Raw genomic sequence first — 18,173 nt, forward strand, 5'->3', positions numbered from 1 at the left:
GAAGTTGCGCTAGATGTGCTGTGGGAAAGTAAGCCAGGACTCTTGAATTGATTCTAGGTAGAGGGAGGATGAAGTCAATAGAAACCAGTACTGTCTCTTTTCTTCCTTCTCTTGTCCTGAAGCCTCTACTGCCCTTTTGCCAAAGGGCATGGAAATTGGGAAATCTTTATCCTGACAGCCAACATAATAGGCAGAGGGTCCAGAGAAGCTCTGGGGGAAAGAGAGGATACTCTTACTAGATTTCTGAGATGTCTTTGTGAGTAAAGAGATAGAGACTGAAAAACACATATCAAAGGTAGAGGCAATGCAGACCATCACAACTAAGTGTGTATAGTTTCCTACCACAGTTAAATTTACTAGGAAATCTGATGCTTGTCTCTAAACTCATAGAGCAGTGCAAATAAATGGAATCCTAGGTTGTGTGATAAAATGGTCTTGTAATTTCATTCATTAATCCCATGATGAGAATTTATCATTATTAACATATATTCTCTTTTTTATATCATTCTCTAAAATTTCAGTTGAGTTACATATATGTGTGTGTGTATATATATATATATATATGCATACTCATGGATTCCACAATTTTTGTACCAAATAAGCCTATCTTTTAATTCCATTTTAATCAGAGTTGCTGTTATCCATAGATCTGTGAATACATTCCCATAAAGCTTTATAGCTCCTATCATTTTATATCCATAGATCTGTGAATACATTCCCATAAAGCTTTATAGCTCCTATCATTTTAAAAGCTTCTTTGGAAAATATTTTCTTTTCTCTGGAATTTTGCTTTTGCAGTCAACAAATTTTTTTACACATAATAAATGGCCATTTTAATTATGAAAATGATGCTTTGATAAAATTATAACAAAGAAAGATTCAGTGTAAGATCTTGATAATATCTTTTTTGGTCTGTCGCAACACTTAATTTTTTAAAATTCAGGATTGCCATAAGAATTTGTCATGATTTATGATTCAAGCATTCCAAATACTTATATTCCACTAGTCATGGAATGTGTTTGTCCCTCACAGACATTAGTAATTAGACACAGAAATTTTTTTTTGAAAAACAGAATTAAAAGGATTTTTCAAATTTATTTCTTTAAATTTTTATTATCTTAAGTGTATATACTTATACAGTGTTGTGTGTAAACATATAATAACCTTTGATTCCAGAATTTTCATCACCCCAAAATGAAACCCCAGAGGTACTAGCATTCACTCTCTTATTCCCTACTCCTTAACCCCTGACAACTCCCATCTATTTTCTATATTTTTAGGTTTGCCCATTCTGGATATTTCATATAAATGGCATATTGAAAACTGTTCTTTTGTGTCTGACTTCTTTTGCTTAGCATAGTGTTTTCAAGGTTCACCCACACTGAAACATCCATCAGTAATGTATTCGTTTTTATGGCATTTTATCTTGCTTCATAGTTATACCACCTTTTGTTTATCTATTCATCAGTCGATGGCCATCTCAGTTGTTTCCAGTTTGGGCTATTTCGAATTATTCTTCTCGAACATTTGTGTGTGACTTTCTGTGTGAACATATGTGGTCATTTCTCTTGGGGTATATACCTAGTGATGGAGTTGGTAAGTCATATAGTAACTCTAGGTTTAATTTTTTTTGAGGACCTAACAAATGTTTTTCCAGTGTTACCATGTCATTTTACATTTTCACCAGTAATGCATGAGGATCTGAATATCTCCACGTCCTTGCCAATACTTACTGCCTCTCTTTTTGTCTTACAGTCATACTAGCGAGTGTGAAGTGGTATCTGCTTGTTGTTTTGATTTCCCTGATGTTGAATAATCTCTTCTTATTTCTGGATTCTTAATTCTATACCATTGATCTTTATGTCTGTCCTTAAGCAAAAATCTCATTATTTGGTTAGTGCAATTTTGCAGTAAGTTTGAACTCACAAAATGTGTGCCTTCCAATTTTGTTCTTTTTCAAGATTATTTCAGTTATTCTAAGGTCCTTGCATGTCTATGTGAATTTTAGGATCATCTTGTCAATTTCTGAAAATAATTTTAAAAAGCTGGATTTTGATAGGGTATGAGATGAATCTATAGATGAACTTCAGGGAGTGTTACCATTCTTAAGAATATTAGACTTTCCAATACATCAGTGTGATATGTACCCCATTTATGTGGATCTTTAATTTCTTTCAATAACGTTTTATAGTTCTTGCACTTGCTGCAAAAATTATTCCTAATTATTTTATTCTTTTTGATGATACGGTAAGTCAAACTATCCTCTTAATTTCAATTTCAGATTATGCATTGTTAACAATCAAATACAATTGATTTCTTATATTCATATTATATCGTGCAAACTTGTGGAACTTTATTATATCTAAGTTTTGTGGATTTGAGGGTGTTTTCTACATGTAAAATTGTGTTCCCTGCAAATATAGTTTTACTTCTGCCTTTCCAATTTGAACTCCTTTTGTGCTACCCTCTTATCTAATCACTCTGGCTAGAATCTTCAGAATAACATTGTGTACACACGGAAAGATCAGACATCTCTGTCTGGTGCCTGATCCTAGATGGAAAGCTTTGAGTCTTCCACCATTAAGCATAATGTTAGTTGTGAATTTTTTGTACCTACTTTAAATTTTTTAGCATCTACCTTTTGAGTTTCCTCAAGGAAATTCCCTTTGACTCCCAGTTTGTTGAGTGCTTATATCCTAAAAGAATGTTGTCTATTTGCGATGTTCCCATTTTAATTGAACTATTTGGATCATTATAGTCATGTGTGCCATTTCTGGCCTTGAGGGTAAATTAACATATTTAATTTACTAAATATGGTCAAGACCAAAGATTTCTTTGGTAGTTGGCTACATAAAGAAATAGGTATTATGTATATTGTGTTCCTTAGAAAACATCATGTTTTTGTGCATGTGTGAATTATATCTAAATCAACTGAAAGTCAAAGAAATATTTCTCATTTCTGAAAGAATGGTTTATTCATTGAGACTTACTAATATTTCTTCAGCATTATCTTTCTCTTAACTAGGTATATGAACTAGGAGAAACTAAATTTTGAAACTAAAATTAGAGCTACCTTCCTTTTGTTCTTTTGATAAAAGAGAATCAGCCTCTTCACCACGAGTGACAGTCAAAACAATACTGAATACCAAAAAAAAAGAGAAAAAATTAATCATACCTGATTTTAAAACAAAGCACTACTATTTTTTCATTTTTAAAAGTCACCCTACATTTTTAGAATGTCAGTGTTCAGAACTTCATTGATATTTAAATAAGACTCAAAATAAATCTTGGTTGTAACATTTAGTGTACCTTCATAAGCTTGGTTTTTTTCACTGTAAATTGTGATACTCCTGCTTAACAATATCCCCCAATTTGCCAGTTTTCAGAATGATTGAATAAGTTGCCAGAGCACAAAATTACACACAGCAATCTTCTCACCAATTTATTTGCAGCCATTCATCCATGCAGGCAACAAAAGCATTGCTTTCCATGTGTCCAGAACTGGAAACAGAGAAAAGATTAAAAATCAAAGTCTTTGCCCTCAAAGAAGTCATATTAGTTCACGTTATTTCTAGTGACAAAGGATAGTGACTATTTCAAAGGATAGCTATTGGTGCGTTTTATCATCAACTTTTCAGTGGTCAGACATTGCTCCTGTAAAATCTGAAAGAAAATATTTGAACTAGGGAATTTTAGAGGTAGGAAAGTTTGCTGAGGAGCTTTGGCAAATGTCAGAAACAGAGAGGAGGAGAGTCTAAGCTAAGTCAAATTCAGTGAGTCCCAAGAGGCAGTTCTCCATGCCTCTTCCATTCCTCATGTGTCCAGGACTTCTCCAAAGTCAGCGATCGTAGTTAGTGTTTAAACTCCTTAACCAAAAATGATTATGCACAAAAGTGGAAATGCACAAATATTTAGGTACAAGGATATTCATTACAGTTTTGCTTGTAATTGTTAAAACTGAAAGCAATTTAGTGTCTATAGTTGGTTAAAAAAGCTGTGGTATAACTACAGAAAGGAATACTATAGAGTATTTGAAAACATTATTTGAATAAACTTGAGACATGAAGACATTCATGATGAAGCAAACCATATGAAGCAAATCATAAAAGAATATGTTGAGGCTGGCGCCACGGCTCAATAGGCTAATCCTCCACTTGCGGCACTGGCACACCAGGTTCTAGTCCCAGTCGGGGCGCCAAATTCTGTCCCGGTTGCCCTTCTTCCAGTCCAGCTCTCTGCTATAGCCCGGGAGTGCAGTGGAGGATGGCCCAAGTCCTTGGGCCCTGCACCTACATGGGAAACCAGGAGAAGCACCTGGCTCCTGCCTTCGGATCATCACAGTGCGCTGGCCACAGTCTGCCAGCTGCAGAGGCCATTTTGGGGTGAACCAACGGCAAAGGAAGACCTTTCTCTCTGTCTCTCACTGTCCACTCTGCCTGTCAAAAAAAAAAAAATGTTGAGTAAAGAATCTAGATGTTTGGAATATATCTAAAGACTTGAAGGACAAACACCAAAAAATGTTATTAGCAGTTATTCTAAGTATTGGAATAACAGGATATTTTTCTTTCCTTTTATTTATTGTTTTAATTTTTCTCCAGTAAATGAGTTTTACTTTTTAATCTAAAAAGAGTTGTTAATTTTAAGGACATGAGGTAGAAACTTTAAGTGCTTGAGATGTGAGAAATGGTCCAAACTTAGATGATCACTGCCTTTGCATATTTAACACTGCTGCTAGCTCTTAGCAACTAACCAATTTTCCCAACCTTGCCTTCCTCAAACATTCATCACTGTATGCCCATATAACTCCCACGTAGACATGTGAACAGAGAGAAGTAAGACTTAACACAATTATTAATGATTATAACTATGTACTTATATGTATCATATGCCGGATACTAGGCTTGAAATTTTCACATATTTTTGCTTCATTACCTCTTTGTACATGAAACAACCCTGTAAATTTTATTACTGTCCTCATTTGCGGACTAAAACGTGGGGTCCAAGAAGCTTCAGTGAAGGGCAAAACATTGCTTTACACTCAGATTCCAAGGTCAATGAGAAATAAGAACAATATATCAAGTTCACTTTATGTTTTTTTAAAATAATTGCTTCTATTTTTATTTTTAAATGACAAAATTAGGTTATAATAAATTTTCTTTGTCCTGTACACATATAAAACATCAGATATTATTGTATGAGTTATGAAAACTTTCATATAATCATTTAAAAGGGAGAACAACATTCTACCCAGTGCCGAAGGTCTCTCAGGTAGGGAAATGAAATGAAATGAAAATAAATGAAATGAATCACTTTCCACTCCAAAAATGTTATTTTTTTACTTTTTACTTTAGAGTGAAATTCTTTTTGTCATCTTTCTAGCCCCAGATCAGGCATCTTTAATACTTATTACCATTTATTCCCTACCGAATTTTTTTTGAGAGATTTTGTTACGAATGGTCATGATACCTATTCATTGATTTCAGCTTTTGGAAAGTAATAACCCTGCATTTGTATCCCCATTTAATTTTCTAAGCACTCTGTATGCATTTCATTTTCATTTTACCCTCTCACCTGGTAAGTGATCCACAAAGAGAGTTGGTACTATATGTAACTTATTTGAAGGTAGAGAGATGCACACAGTATATTTACTAATTAAATATCATTAACTTTCATAGACTTTGGAGCTGTGAAGAACTGTGCCGATTGGCCAGTCTACAGGTAGTAAAGGAATTCCATCTCTCCATTTCACCACTGTTTTCCTCCTTTAGTGTTCACGCAGCAAGAACTCCTCCTTTTTACTTGCTTTTTCTTCCTTTTTAGAGTTCTCCCTGAAAACTAAATATGCAAATTCAATAAGCAAAGTTAAATAAGAAATAGGGAGTTGGGAGTGAAAAGACTTCAGCTCACTTTTATGATCCTGCCAAGATTGTCAGATTTGTGGTCATTGTCACACACAAGAAGGAAAGGTGGTTTTGATGGTCTCGGACTCCAATTTTCAGATCTGAAGAGGATGACATGTTAGTGTTCTTCCTTCTCATTATGTATGATTACATGTGTAGACTAATAGACAGCTCTGGACAAATTATATGTATTTCCTACCAAACAAAGCAGAAAAAAAACCTCTCAAAGGTCAAATCTGTTTGCTTTCATTCTGTACTAAATTCTTATAATCTTTAAGATGCATATTTTTCCGTTCTCATTTTGAGTACTCCATGATAAGCAGCTGCCACCATTTCCCATTGAAACTTAATTTCATAAGCCAGTAGTTGCAGAAGAAATCTTTCTGGTCTATAGGCAAAATGACCACTGGCTTCGCTTTGTTCTTCTAGTCCCATTTTCATTCTTTATTGGGTACTAAATAAGGTGCTTGAACTCTCACTGTTCTCAGAGGCAAAGTACTCTGCAAACAGAGCAGTATTTCTGAGAATTAGAGTCCATATACACAAGGCTGGAAACTGTGGCCCCTTCTACCTAATGCCAGCTTCTAGAATCCAGTGAGACAGCCTTCAACAACCAGGAAAATAAGTGCCTGATTTCCAAGTTACTCCAAGACTCAGGGTTCTTGCATTTTTCATTGGATTTTCTTCCCACCTCCTGGTCATTAGGAACTGCGATGCAGCATTGAATAATTTCAGCAGAAAGTTGTTTATATGCTATTACTGAAGTGGATGTGGGCCCTAGCCCATAATATTTATACATGTTTTCCTTTCTACTTAATTGTAATTAGCATGCTGTTTATTGCATTCCTTTTACCTTTACTTAAGAATTTGCTTTTTCCTTCAATTGTTTGCTTTGGTATCTTTTGCACTTCCTCCCTTCTATTTCTTTTTTGGCATAAATAATAATTGGTGCTGCAGTAGGAGCTTGATAAAGCTTTTTATTATGTTCCCTTTTGTCCAAAAGCAATCACAAGGCAAAAAAAAAAAAAAAAAAAAAAAAAGGCCAAATGGTTTGTCCTCAGTTACACTACCAAGTAGAAGCAAAGCTTTCCATAAGACTTTGTGTTCTTACTTTGCCACAGTTTTTGATGAAAGGTCTAGGTATCCTATTTCCTGTTGATTTTTCCCCTTGAAATCCTTCCGATTGTTTTCCAGTGTCTTCATCTGAATTTTTCTTTAGCTTCTTCACAATTTGTTTGCTTGTTGCAGTTCCCTTCTGATTCTGTCCTCATTTCTAACCATTTTGGCTGAAGGATGCAATAGAGCAAATTCACATTTTCCTAGTTAAATAAAATGACAATTTCTCCTGCAGATCATTAGTCAGTTTGTAAAACATGTAGCATTGCTGTATTTATAAAATATATCCCTTTTCTAGATTGTCCCATGAATTGTGCTTGAAATCTTGATAATCCCATTTGAGGGAGGAAAACCTAAGTGATTCTCCTTTTACTATGCCTCAAAATAAATGACACATAGATTAAAAGATTAACTTTTGGCCGGTGCCGCAGCTCTCTAGGCTAATCCTCCACCTGTGGCGCCAGCACCCTGGGTTCTAGTCCTGGTTGGGGTACTGGATTCTGTCCCGGTTGTTCCTCTTCCAGTCTAGCTCTCTGCTATGGCCCGGGGAAGGCAGTGAAGGATGGCCTAAGTGCTTGGGCCCTGCACCCACATGGGAGACCAGGAGAAGCACCTGGCTCCTGCCATCGGATCAGCGCGGTGTGCAGGCTGCAGCGCCGGCCGCGTCGGCCATTGGAGGGTGAACCAACAGCAAAGGAAGACCTTTCTCTCTGTCTCTCTCTCTCACTGTCCACTCTGCCTGTCAAAATAATTAATTAATTAATTAATTAATTAAAAAAAGCAATGCATGAAACTTCAAAAGAAAGATTTGTATACTTGATCAACTATAAATAGAACTTTAAAAAAATTCTTAGTGTTTTTAGGCAACAACCAACTATTTGCAACAAATATGTCTAAGAAATAACTAGCATTATATACAGATATCAGTGTAGGTAATAATGTATTAATGCTACAACATTAAAATTAGCAAAGAGCATGAAAAGACAACTGTTAAAGGTAAGGAATTATGAATAAATAATAGTCATCCAAAAATGTATTTAACCTTGTTTCTAACCAAAGAAATAAAAAAATAAGCCACTGCCATTCCTCCCTCAAGAAATAGCAAAATTTAAGTCAATTTAAATGTTAGTGAAGAATATGTAATAGTGATTTAATTTCTTCTTTAAAACTTCCAAATTTTATAAATTTTCCACAATGAACATGTTACCTTGATAATGAAAAATACTGTACTGTAAAATGTAATATAAGAGTGCATTTTATTTCTTCTTTCCAAATACAAGATATAACTAAGAAATATCCCATTAAAATTTTTTAAGTTGATGCTATGGATTAGACTTCTAAATTTTACCATATTTCAATTAATCCAAATATTATTTGTTCTTTGAAAATAAAAATTAATGGAAGCAGAGATTCCTTTAAGTTCATGACATCCTACCATAACACTTCATGGTCATAGCCTTACCATGATAAGGGCTATGTTGAAAATGCTCCCTGTGAGGTGAACAGCCTGTGCGAGGTTAACTCCATAATTGAACTCTGAGACATTGCCCGAGTGCCGAGTTGTTCTGGAGTTGTTTAGGAAGTGGATTTGCCATGATAAAGGGAGGTTTAAGATCCACAGTTTATCTATACAGATATGCTTTTCCTTATTGACAAATATATTGATTCTATTGATTTCAAAACATTAAAATAAACCTCAATTTTCAATTTTTTTTTGTGATAAAATCCTAAAATAGCTCCCTTAGGTAATCAAATGGTGAGACTTGGGCAGAACTTGGTTCATTATTACCCAAATGTAACAATAGGATATCATCACCTTTTGTAAGCACTTGACTTTCATTTTCTGGTTAAGGCTTGGAATAACACTCTGAGGTAGGTCTATTTCATTACTTATTTTACAAACAAGGAAACATGTAAGCTTCAGTGAGGTTAAACAGCCTGACCACCAGTCCGCCATAACAATATGGAGAGGCAGGATTATTCCAGGCAAGTGTGACTGCCCCCTGATGACTCTGCTACTTCCACAAGCATGCGGTCAGCTTGACCTTATTTCTGATCCTTGACTCCAGCTCCACGTTGGGTACATGGACTCTAACGTCTTTTGCCCACCATACTGCTGCTTTCAGGTGACAAAGCAGGAAGAATTTGGGTTTTGCACTCTTATTTGGATAGAACCTTTTACACCACTATTGTATTTCTTAGTTATTTCTTTACCTGTAACATGGGGGAAGGTCACATCTCAGAATGCTGCTACGCATGTTGAGCTTCCATATGTGAAAGTGTTCAGAACAGTACTTGGCACCTAATAGATATTTAACAAATATTAGTTTCCTTTCTTCCTTCCTTTGCCAAGGAAAAGTCATTCTTCCTTGCTAAGTCAGTTTACATGAAAGTGCTTCCATGGCTCTCAGCTTGAGGAAATTTACTCACTAAATCAAATGGGCCATCCACATGGGATCTTGGAGGGTTTCAGTCTCCCAGGTTTGGGCAGCATATGCTGGGGGAAGCCAAAACAGAAGTTGATATACCTTGATGTTACGCTCCTCTCTCTTCTGGATTTGGACAGGCTTTTCTGTAGTCTTCCAGTTGCTCTCCTACATACCTTGTCCTCCAATTCCAAAATGCATTTTTACACAGCTGAACTCTGGCTTGAACTGTTTCTGAGCCATTTCTCAAAGTGATCTTACTATGTTTCTGCTGCCACACTTGTCCTTGCTGGGCTCTGTCTGTGAAATGACCCTACACCTACAATGTACCTCTTGAACTTTTACAACTTCAATGCCCACCTCAATGATTTCTCCCTCACGCATCTGCTCTGAGCACCCTGGATAGAAGCCATCTCATTCTCTACTAAACCTCTTAAGGCTGAGAGTTGACTGACACAAATCATGGTTAAAATGTCATCCAACCAGCAATCATTTAAGTAGCTGCTCCCAATTCCTTACTAAAATATCAATGAAGCTAGCAAAATGCAAATTCTCACAAATGCAATGCAAACCACAGAATCGGGAATGAATTTCTACCTGGATGGAGAAACTTTAAAAGCTGTTTTCCCACCAAAAGTAGATGTAAAGTCCTGGTCTGAAAGTAGAGACATTCTTTGCTTCTCAAACACAAGAGCCCTGTAACCAACAACAACTCTCCCAGGACCTGAAAATAAATGGAGAGGAGTACACTTGTCTATCAGGAAGCTGATTGTATCAGGTAGGCCAGAATTTTATCCCCCAATCCTCGACCCAGTGATCCCGAGTGATAAATAATAACAGAATGAGAAAAGGTGTTTTTAGGAACATGTCAAAAGAGAACAGGTTTATAAGTATTAATTTTTTAAAGTCAGATGGGAGATCAAATATAAGATTAATAGGAAAGAAAGAAATGTTGACAAAATATATAATTGTGAATGTCTTCAAATAATACAATGGCTAAATAAGCAAGTTAAAAACTATTAGCAATGAAGAAAAACCAGCATATATGATTGTTGTGAAGGACTCATATAATTATCTCAGGCTTTGACAATCTATGAAAAAAAGTTAGGAAAGATTAAATGGGACTAATATCTTTAAGAATAATATACTAGCATAATAAATGAGATGATATATGTGTATATGTGCATCCACATATTCCTGCAGGCATATATAACCAAATTAGTTGCCAAAAATGTTTAGAAAAAATGATTATATGTTATCTCAAAGAAAGAATCAAGAAATTTCAACTGTCAGAAGTTCAGCCATTCTCTATTTTCCATATACTATACTAAAAATAGAAATTAATATAGCAAATAAATGTTCAAATACTTAAATAACCATCAAGTTAAAGCAAGAATTAATAAAATAATTATAAATCATTTATAAATTTAAAATGACAACATTGCATATTAGATTATAGAAGCACCAAAGATGCAACCAGATATAGATTTGTAAGAGTAAAGAACTGATAGATTTTCATTTACTGGGTTGTTTTATTGTGTATTATAATAATTTTCCATCGTTTAAATTAAAGTCTTGGAGCAGGCATTATGAAGCTGCAGTTTAAAACTCTGCTTGGGATGTCTATATTCCGTGTTGGAGTGCTTGGAATTGAATTCCAACTCTGCTTCCAATCCAGCTTCCTGTTAATGCACCTAGGAGGCAGCAGATGATAGCCCAAGTACTAGGGTCCCTGTCACCCACATGGTAGACCTGAATGGAGTTCCTGGCTTTTGACTTCTGCCTATCTCAGACCCAGCTTTTAGGGACACTTGGGTAGTAAACCCACTGATGGGAGCATATCTCTTTCTCTCTCTTTCTCTTTCTCTCTCTCTCTTCTGCCTCTTAAGTAATAATAATGATGATAATAATAATAATAATATGACTATGTTATTTTTATACTGGATTTTATACATACATGTAAATAAAAGTTGGCTTGTATTATATTTGATTTCTCAGTTCAAATGTGTCTACTTTTAAAAAATTTTCCACTTAATGTTTTCAGCCATCCTATTGTCTCTATAATAAATATACCCCTTAATAAATTATAGTGCATATTCTTAATTAGATGTTATTTCCAAGAGCAAAATTGCCATTTTCCTGTAAAAGAACTGTGGATAGTTGCTATAGTCAATCCTGGTACCAAAAGAGAAAAATCTATTTGGTCCTTATTTCTGTAGAAATTCTCACTGAATTGTGTGCATGTGTAGAATGATAAATTTGTGTGATCAAAATAGTCTATGTAATGTTTAAACCTAATAACATCTTTTCCAATGCAGACGAGGGTCCAACGTATCTCTAACACTGGACATGAGTACCTTGGGGAATGTTGAACCTTTTGTGGCTATACCAACACCACGGGAGAAGGCAGCAATGGAGTACCTGCAGTCAGCCAGCCGAGTTCTCACAAGGTCACAGCTGAGGGACGTCGTAGCAAGTTCACATTTACTACAAAGTGAATTCATGGTAAGCCCACTATTTATTATATAGTCTTTAGTGTTTTTATATACCAGGCACTAGAGCACATTTGGAAATTGCCCTGTGCTCAAGCAGCTTAGCAAATAGTTACTGTTCAAAAGGTAAAGTACCGAGGCTGGCGCCATGGCTCACTTGGTTAAGTCTCTGCCTGCGGTGCCAGCATCCCATATGGGTGCCGGGTTCTAGTCCCGGGTGCTCCTCTTCCAGTCCGGCTCTCTGCTGTGGCCTGGGAGGGCAGTGGAGGATGACCCAAGTGCTTGGGCCCCTGTACCCACATGGGAGACCAGGAGAAAGCACCTGGCTCCTGGCTTCAGATCGGCACAGCTCCGGCAGTAGTGGCCATTTGGGGAGTGAACCAACTGAAGGAAGACCTTTCTCTCTGTCTCTCTCTCTCACTGCCTATTACTCTACCTGTCAAATAAAACAATTTTTTTTTTAAAAAAAGATAAAGTACCAAGGCAGGCATTTAGCCTAGCAATTAAGAAGCCCACATCCCACATTAAAATCTGCATTTCATTCCTGGATGTGACTGCTTACTCCAGCTTCCTTTTTATGCAGACCCCAAGAGGCAGTAATGATGGCTCAAATAATTGAGTTCCTGTCACCCATGTGGGACACCTGGCTTGTGTTCCTGGCTTCCAGCTTTGGCCCAACCAAGCACTGTCCATTGTGGGTATTTGGGTACTGGATCAGCAAATGAGGTCTCTAAATAAAAAGAAATAGATAAACTTTTTCAATAGACTGTAAATGTACTTTCTGTATCATTAACTGTTCATAAAAATTCAAATGACAATGTTATAGTCAAGTTGAGACAAAATATGTAAAAGCTGGCAGTCACTGATGTGGCATGAAGGAACTGGACAGAGAAGGGGTGCTCCAGGATGAGGAGTAACTATGGTATCACTGTTTGGGGAATTAAATTGTTCCATTTAGCTAGAGCATTGAAATCAAAGTGGGAAGTGGCAAAGGTTGAGCCTTATATATATAAAAGAAATTCAAATTTAAATACATATTTAGGAGTTTGGACTTTATGTCGTGTTTTAGAAAGATCGCTCTATTTGCCATGGAGTAGTTCAGAGGCTCTGAAGAAAATCTTGTGGAACTGGGACAGTGGTCTACACCTAAAATAATGGCAGTAAAATTGAAGAGAATATGTAAGAAATGGGTTTAACTGGATACGATGGCCAAAAGTATTGGAGAAGGGACAATATCTGGTCTCTTATCTTGAGTGACAGAGTACCTCCAGTGCCCTTTAATGAAATAAGGAGCACAGGAGGAAGATTAAGTATGCACTAAACAAAATAAGTTCAGTCCAGACCTATCAGTGTTGCTGGTGATAGTTTAATGTGTGATGTATGTAGCTGATTGTTGCCCTACTGGAATATTTAGCTTATAGATCGCTTTGCCTCTTAACTCAGTTCTACATCTTAAGTCATATTGGTTAAGTATAATAAGTTAAGCATTCTAGGGTAAGTTCAGATGTTTGCAACCATCCTAGGTGAAAGATACAACAACAGATTAGATCTACTATTAGCCCCATCATCTAAGTATCCAAAATAAAATATAAACATGGAGTTTTATTCATTTATTTATTTTATTTGAATGACAGAGAGACAAAGATCTCTTATCTGCTATTTCACTCCTTAAGTGCACACAGTAGTTGAGGCAGGGCCAGATTGAAGCCAGGAGCCAGAAACTTAATCTGGGTGTTCCACATGGGTAGCAGGGACTCAAATACGGGAGCCATCACCTGCTATTTCCCAGGGTGCCCAATAACAGGAAGCTAGAATCTAGAGCAGAACCAAGACTCAAACCCAGGCTCTTCAAGATGGGACATTGGCATCTCACCGCCGCATCTTGACTGCTGTACCAAATGCCTGCCACAAACGTAGAGGTTTTTTGTTTGTTTGTTTTTGTTTTTTTAAATTGAACTTGGTAGTGTGTCTTCTTTTTGTATGTGAAGGAAATGAGACATAGGGGGATGAAAGAACCAGTCAAAGCTAGGCAAAGGGCATACCCAGGACTCTTTTCTAAAACTGCAGATAGTTCTGTTCTTAACATAACCTATTTCCCCGAAAGGAAAGGTGAGGCCAATAAGGCCTACCCAGGAGAGCGATGAAGCTGAAAGATGACAGATTGTCAGAGTGCATCAGAACCCAGGAGGTGAGGAAGAAGAAGAGGAGAAATAAAGATAGTACCTATTTCATGGCTTTGCCAAACAGACTGACTTGTTTGAAAATTATCAAATATGAACATATGTTTTCTATTGAATATTCAACAATTATGCTTATTTTGGTAACTTAGGACTGAGAGGTTTAAACAGTTAGACCAAGTAGTAGGGATAAATATAAATATCTAAAATATATTACCTAGTATATGATCCCATAGAAGTTAAATGTGTAATGGTGGATTTAGAGGCTGGAGTAAGAAGGGGGAGGATGGCATGGGGGCAAGTTGATTAATAGCTACTAAGTTATAGTTAGATGGGAGTTCTGTTAGTTCTATTCCCAGTAGAATGACTACAGATAATGTTAAAGTTCTATATATTTCTCTACCAAGCAAACCACTAGAAGGTAGGACTTTAAGTGTTTTCAGCTATAAAGAAATGTTAAGTGTTTGAAGGAATAAATATATTTACACTGACTTCACTTTGCATACTGTATACATGTATCAAAATAGCATAGTATCCCATAAATGTACAGAATTGATGTCTGTTTAAAATTGTTTTAAAAAATACAATATATTACTTAGTATTAATATCTTAAAAGGTAAGTTTAAGGGATTATGTTTTAAAAGTATACTGTTCCTCTCTATCAATCAAGTCTTGCTTTTCTCAAATTTCCAGACAGACCAAAAACTAAGACAATCTAAATTAATTTATAAATTATTTCTTTCATTTCCATGAATGACTGTTGAGTTTTATTTTCCATTGTTGAAAATATAAGCAATATACCTATTACTTTATGTGATCTAAGAATTTAATATATAAATAGCACTTAATAAATAGCATAAAAGATATTTTATTTCACATTAACCTTACCTAAGCAATTCTTTGCAGAATCTTTTTTTTTTAATATTTGTTTATTTATTTGAAAGTCAGAGCTACAGAGAGGCAGACAGAAGCAGAGAGAGGGAGAGAGAGGTCTTCCATCCTCTGGTTCACTCCCTAGATGGCTGCATGGCCAGAGCTGAGCCGATCCAAAGCCAGGAGGCAAGGAGCTTCTTCCAGGTCTCCTACATGAGTTCAGGGGCCCAAGGACTTGGGCTATCCTCTACTGCTTTCCCAGGCCATAGCAAAGAGCTAGATCAGAAGTGGAGTAGCTGGGACTCGAACCAGTGCCCACATGGATGCAGCACTGCAGGCAGCAGCTTTACCTACTATGCTACCCTGCTGATCCCTGAATAATCTTAAGTTAAAGAAAAACAATTTTGTATAATCAAGTTTTTTAAATGTTGGCTTGTTGCTTCAGCTATGGATTCTTTTTAGGTCTAGTGCTTTTACAGTGAGCTACTCCTGTCCTAATTGTTCCCTCCCCCAATCACTTGAGGCCTGTGAAATATATTCTGCCCGAGTAAGAATATTTATATTCTTGTTAAATGAGAGGAAAAAGTCTCTGAATGTCCTTCACCTCCCCCCCAAAAAAATAAGTTGCATTTACTATCACAAATGGAACATCCCAACTGTAAACTCTTCCTTAATGTAAAAAAAAAAAACCCTCACATCCTCATAAAGTCAATGAACCAGAAGCTCTTTATATCTACCACTTGCGAAGGAAAGTTTTAGTTATCTGAAAGAGAAACAATTACAAGAGAATACACCATAGTGAAATTTTGGGTACTGAACTTGCATAAAGATCTGAAGAAATTTATATATATTTCTAAATAAATCCCCTTCAGCTACCTGTCTCTATAATTCCAGTAATTATGTCAAAACAATATTCTTAAAAATCTAAGCAAAGTGTTACATTTCTCTTTCATGAGTATACATGCAGTAATACTCTCTAACATAGGGAGCTGTTTCTTGGAAGTCAGCTTGTCAGGTGCAGCTGACATGTTTATGAAAGGAAGGGTGTGGGTCAGCCAGAGGTGATGGGCTGTTGTTTTATAAATGACTTTGAAGTCCAGCAGAGGGTAGATCAGATGGCCCCCTGTGAAGGTTTTCTTTGTGTCAGCCTTAGATACACTAATTTGACACCATTTATTTTTATAGGAAATACCAATGAATTTTGTGGATCCCAAAGAAATTGACATTCCACGTCATGGAACTAAAAATCGCTATAAGACCATCTTGCCAAGTAAGTTTTTTTATTTAATAATTTGCATTATAAAACATAAGACAGGCCTTCCCCATTCACCCTTAACTCGCTGTTTCCAACCTGTACAATACCCACATGCACACCAATTCAGTAATTAGAAACATATATCAAGACTAATAATCACAGAAGTTATGAAAATGGTCAACTCACAATTCCAGTAGATTCCTAGTTCTAAGACTTTATTGTGACACACATTATGGTCAACTGATTTTCACTGAGAATATCTAAAAATTTAATGAGAAAAGGAAAGTTTTTTCAACAAATGGTGCTGGGACAACTGGATATCCTCATGTAAAAAAAAAAAAAGTAAGGTTGGACCCTGCCTCACACTAACATGAAAATCAGCTCAAAATGTGTCACAGCCCTACAGGTCCAAGACAAAACTGAAAACTCTTACAGGAAAAAGGGGTGAATCTTCATGATTTTGAATCACTCAATGACTTCTAAGATATGACACCAAAAGTACAGCAACCATAAAAATTAAATTGAATTTTATCAAAATTTAAAAGTTTTGTGCCTCAAATGATACCATCAAAAAAGAACTCACAGAACTCACAGAGAAATCTGCAATTATATATCAAACAAGAGGCTCATATCTAGAATATATAAAGAACTCATACATCTTTAGGACTCAAATAGATATTTTTCTTTTCAACATCATTAGCAATCAGAGGAATAAAAACCACAATGAGGTATTGCCTCAGACCCTGCCAGGATGACCATAATTTAAAAGGTGGTCAATAAAAAATACTGGTGAAGATGTCAAAAAATTGGAAACCTTCATACACTGCTGATAAGACTTTAAAATGGTATAGCTACTTATGAAAAATGTTGCAGTTCCTCAGAACCTAGAGCTATGGTATGAGTGGAACACTCCACTCCTACGTATAGAATGAAACATGTTTCCACACAAAAGCTGTATAGAAAATGTCCACAGAAGCATTATGCGTTGTAGCCAAAAAGTCAAAACAACACAAATATTCATTGACTGGATGAACATGGATAAATGAAGTGGAATATATCCACACAATTGGCTGAATGAAAAGCCATGTGATACTGATGCATACTACAAATGGAAGAACCTTGAAAACACTGTAGAAAGTGAAAGCATCTAGTCATAAAGTATCTCCTATGTTATAGTTCCATTTATGTGAACCTCCAGGTAGACACATCTGTAGAGACAGAAAGTACATCAGTAGCTATCTAGTACCGTGGTGTGGAGTGGGAGGCAGGCAGTGAGGGGCCATGGGAATGGCAAGTAACTGCTACAAGATTTTGAGTTTATCTGAAGGTTCATAAAAATGTTACAGAATTAACTGTAGTGCTATTGCACAACTCTGTGGGAAGAAAAAAAAAATCTCTGTGAAGGCACACTAATTGAATGAATTGTGTTGGGTATGAAGATTTTCTCAATAAAGCTATTCCTAAAAAAGTTCACTCTGCATAACAACTAGAGTCCTTGCTAGGAACCCAGAGTCTGCTGCCCACCCATAGGCATTTTTTCAAATAGGCTTGCTGTTGACCCAGGAAACTATCTTTAGCATACACCTAGGAGATTCTGATGCAGAAGAAGCCAGGACCACACTTTGAAGAACATTCCTGTAAACTGTGCCAAAGCGAAACTTGATTCCAACAAATGTATCAGTGCCAAGCCATGAGCTGGGTGTGAGACACCAATAAGAAGAAAGACATGGCCGGCGCCGTGGCTCAACAGGCTAATCCTCCTCCTAGCAGCGCCTGCACACTGGGTTCTAGTCCCGGTCAGGGTGCTGGATTCTGTCCCGGTTGCCCCTCTTTCAGGCCAGCTCTCTGCTGTGGCCCGGGAGTGCAGTGGAGGATGGCCCAAGTGCTTGGGCCCTGCACCCCATGAGAGACCAGGAGAAGAACCTGGCTCCTGG

General features: G+C 36.5%; 1 protein-coding gene across 2 annotated transcripts in view; it reads left to right on the plus strand.

Annotated features, from left to right (window-relative positions):
• Positions 1-18,173, plus strand: part of PTPRR (protein tyrosine phosphatase receptor type R) — a 255,887-nt gene that overhangs the window by 186,566 nt on the left and 51,148 nt on the right. For both annotated transcript variants that reach the window (XM_062202072.1, XM_062202071.1), the window contains 2 exons: positions 11,761-11,947; positions 16,170-16,254. In XM_062202072.1, the coding sequence (XP_062058056.1) occupies positions 11,761-11,947; positions 16,170-16,254 (272 nt within the window). The remainder of the gene's footprint in view (positions 1-11,760; positions 11,948-16,169; positions 16,255-18,173) is intronic.

The sequence above is a fragment of the Lepus europaeus genome, chromosome 10, assembly GCF_033115175.1.
Source record: "Lepus europaeus isolate LE1 chromosome 10, mLepTim1.pri, whole genome shotgun sequence".
Taxonomy (NCBI): Eukaryota; Metazoa; Chordata; class Mammalia; order Lagomorpha; family Leporidae; genus Lepus; species Lepus europaeus.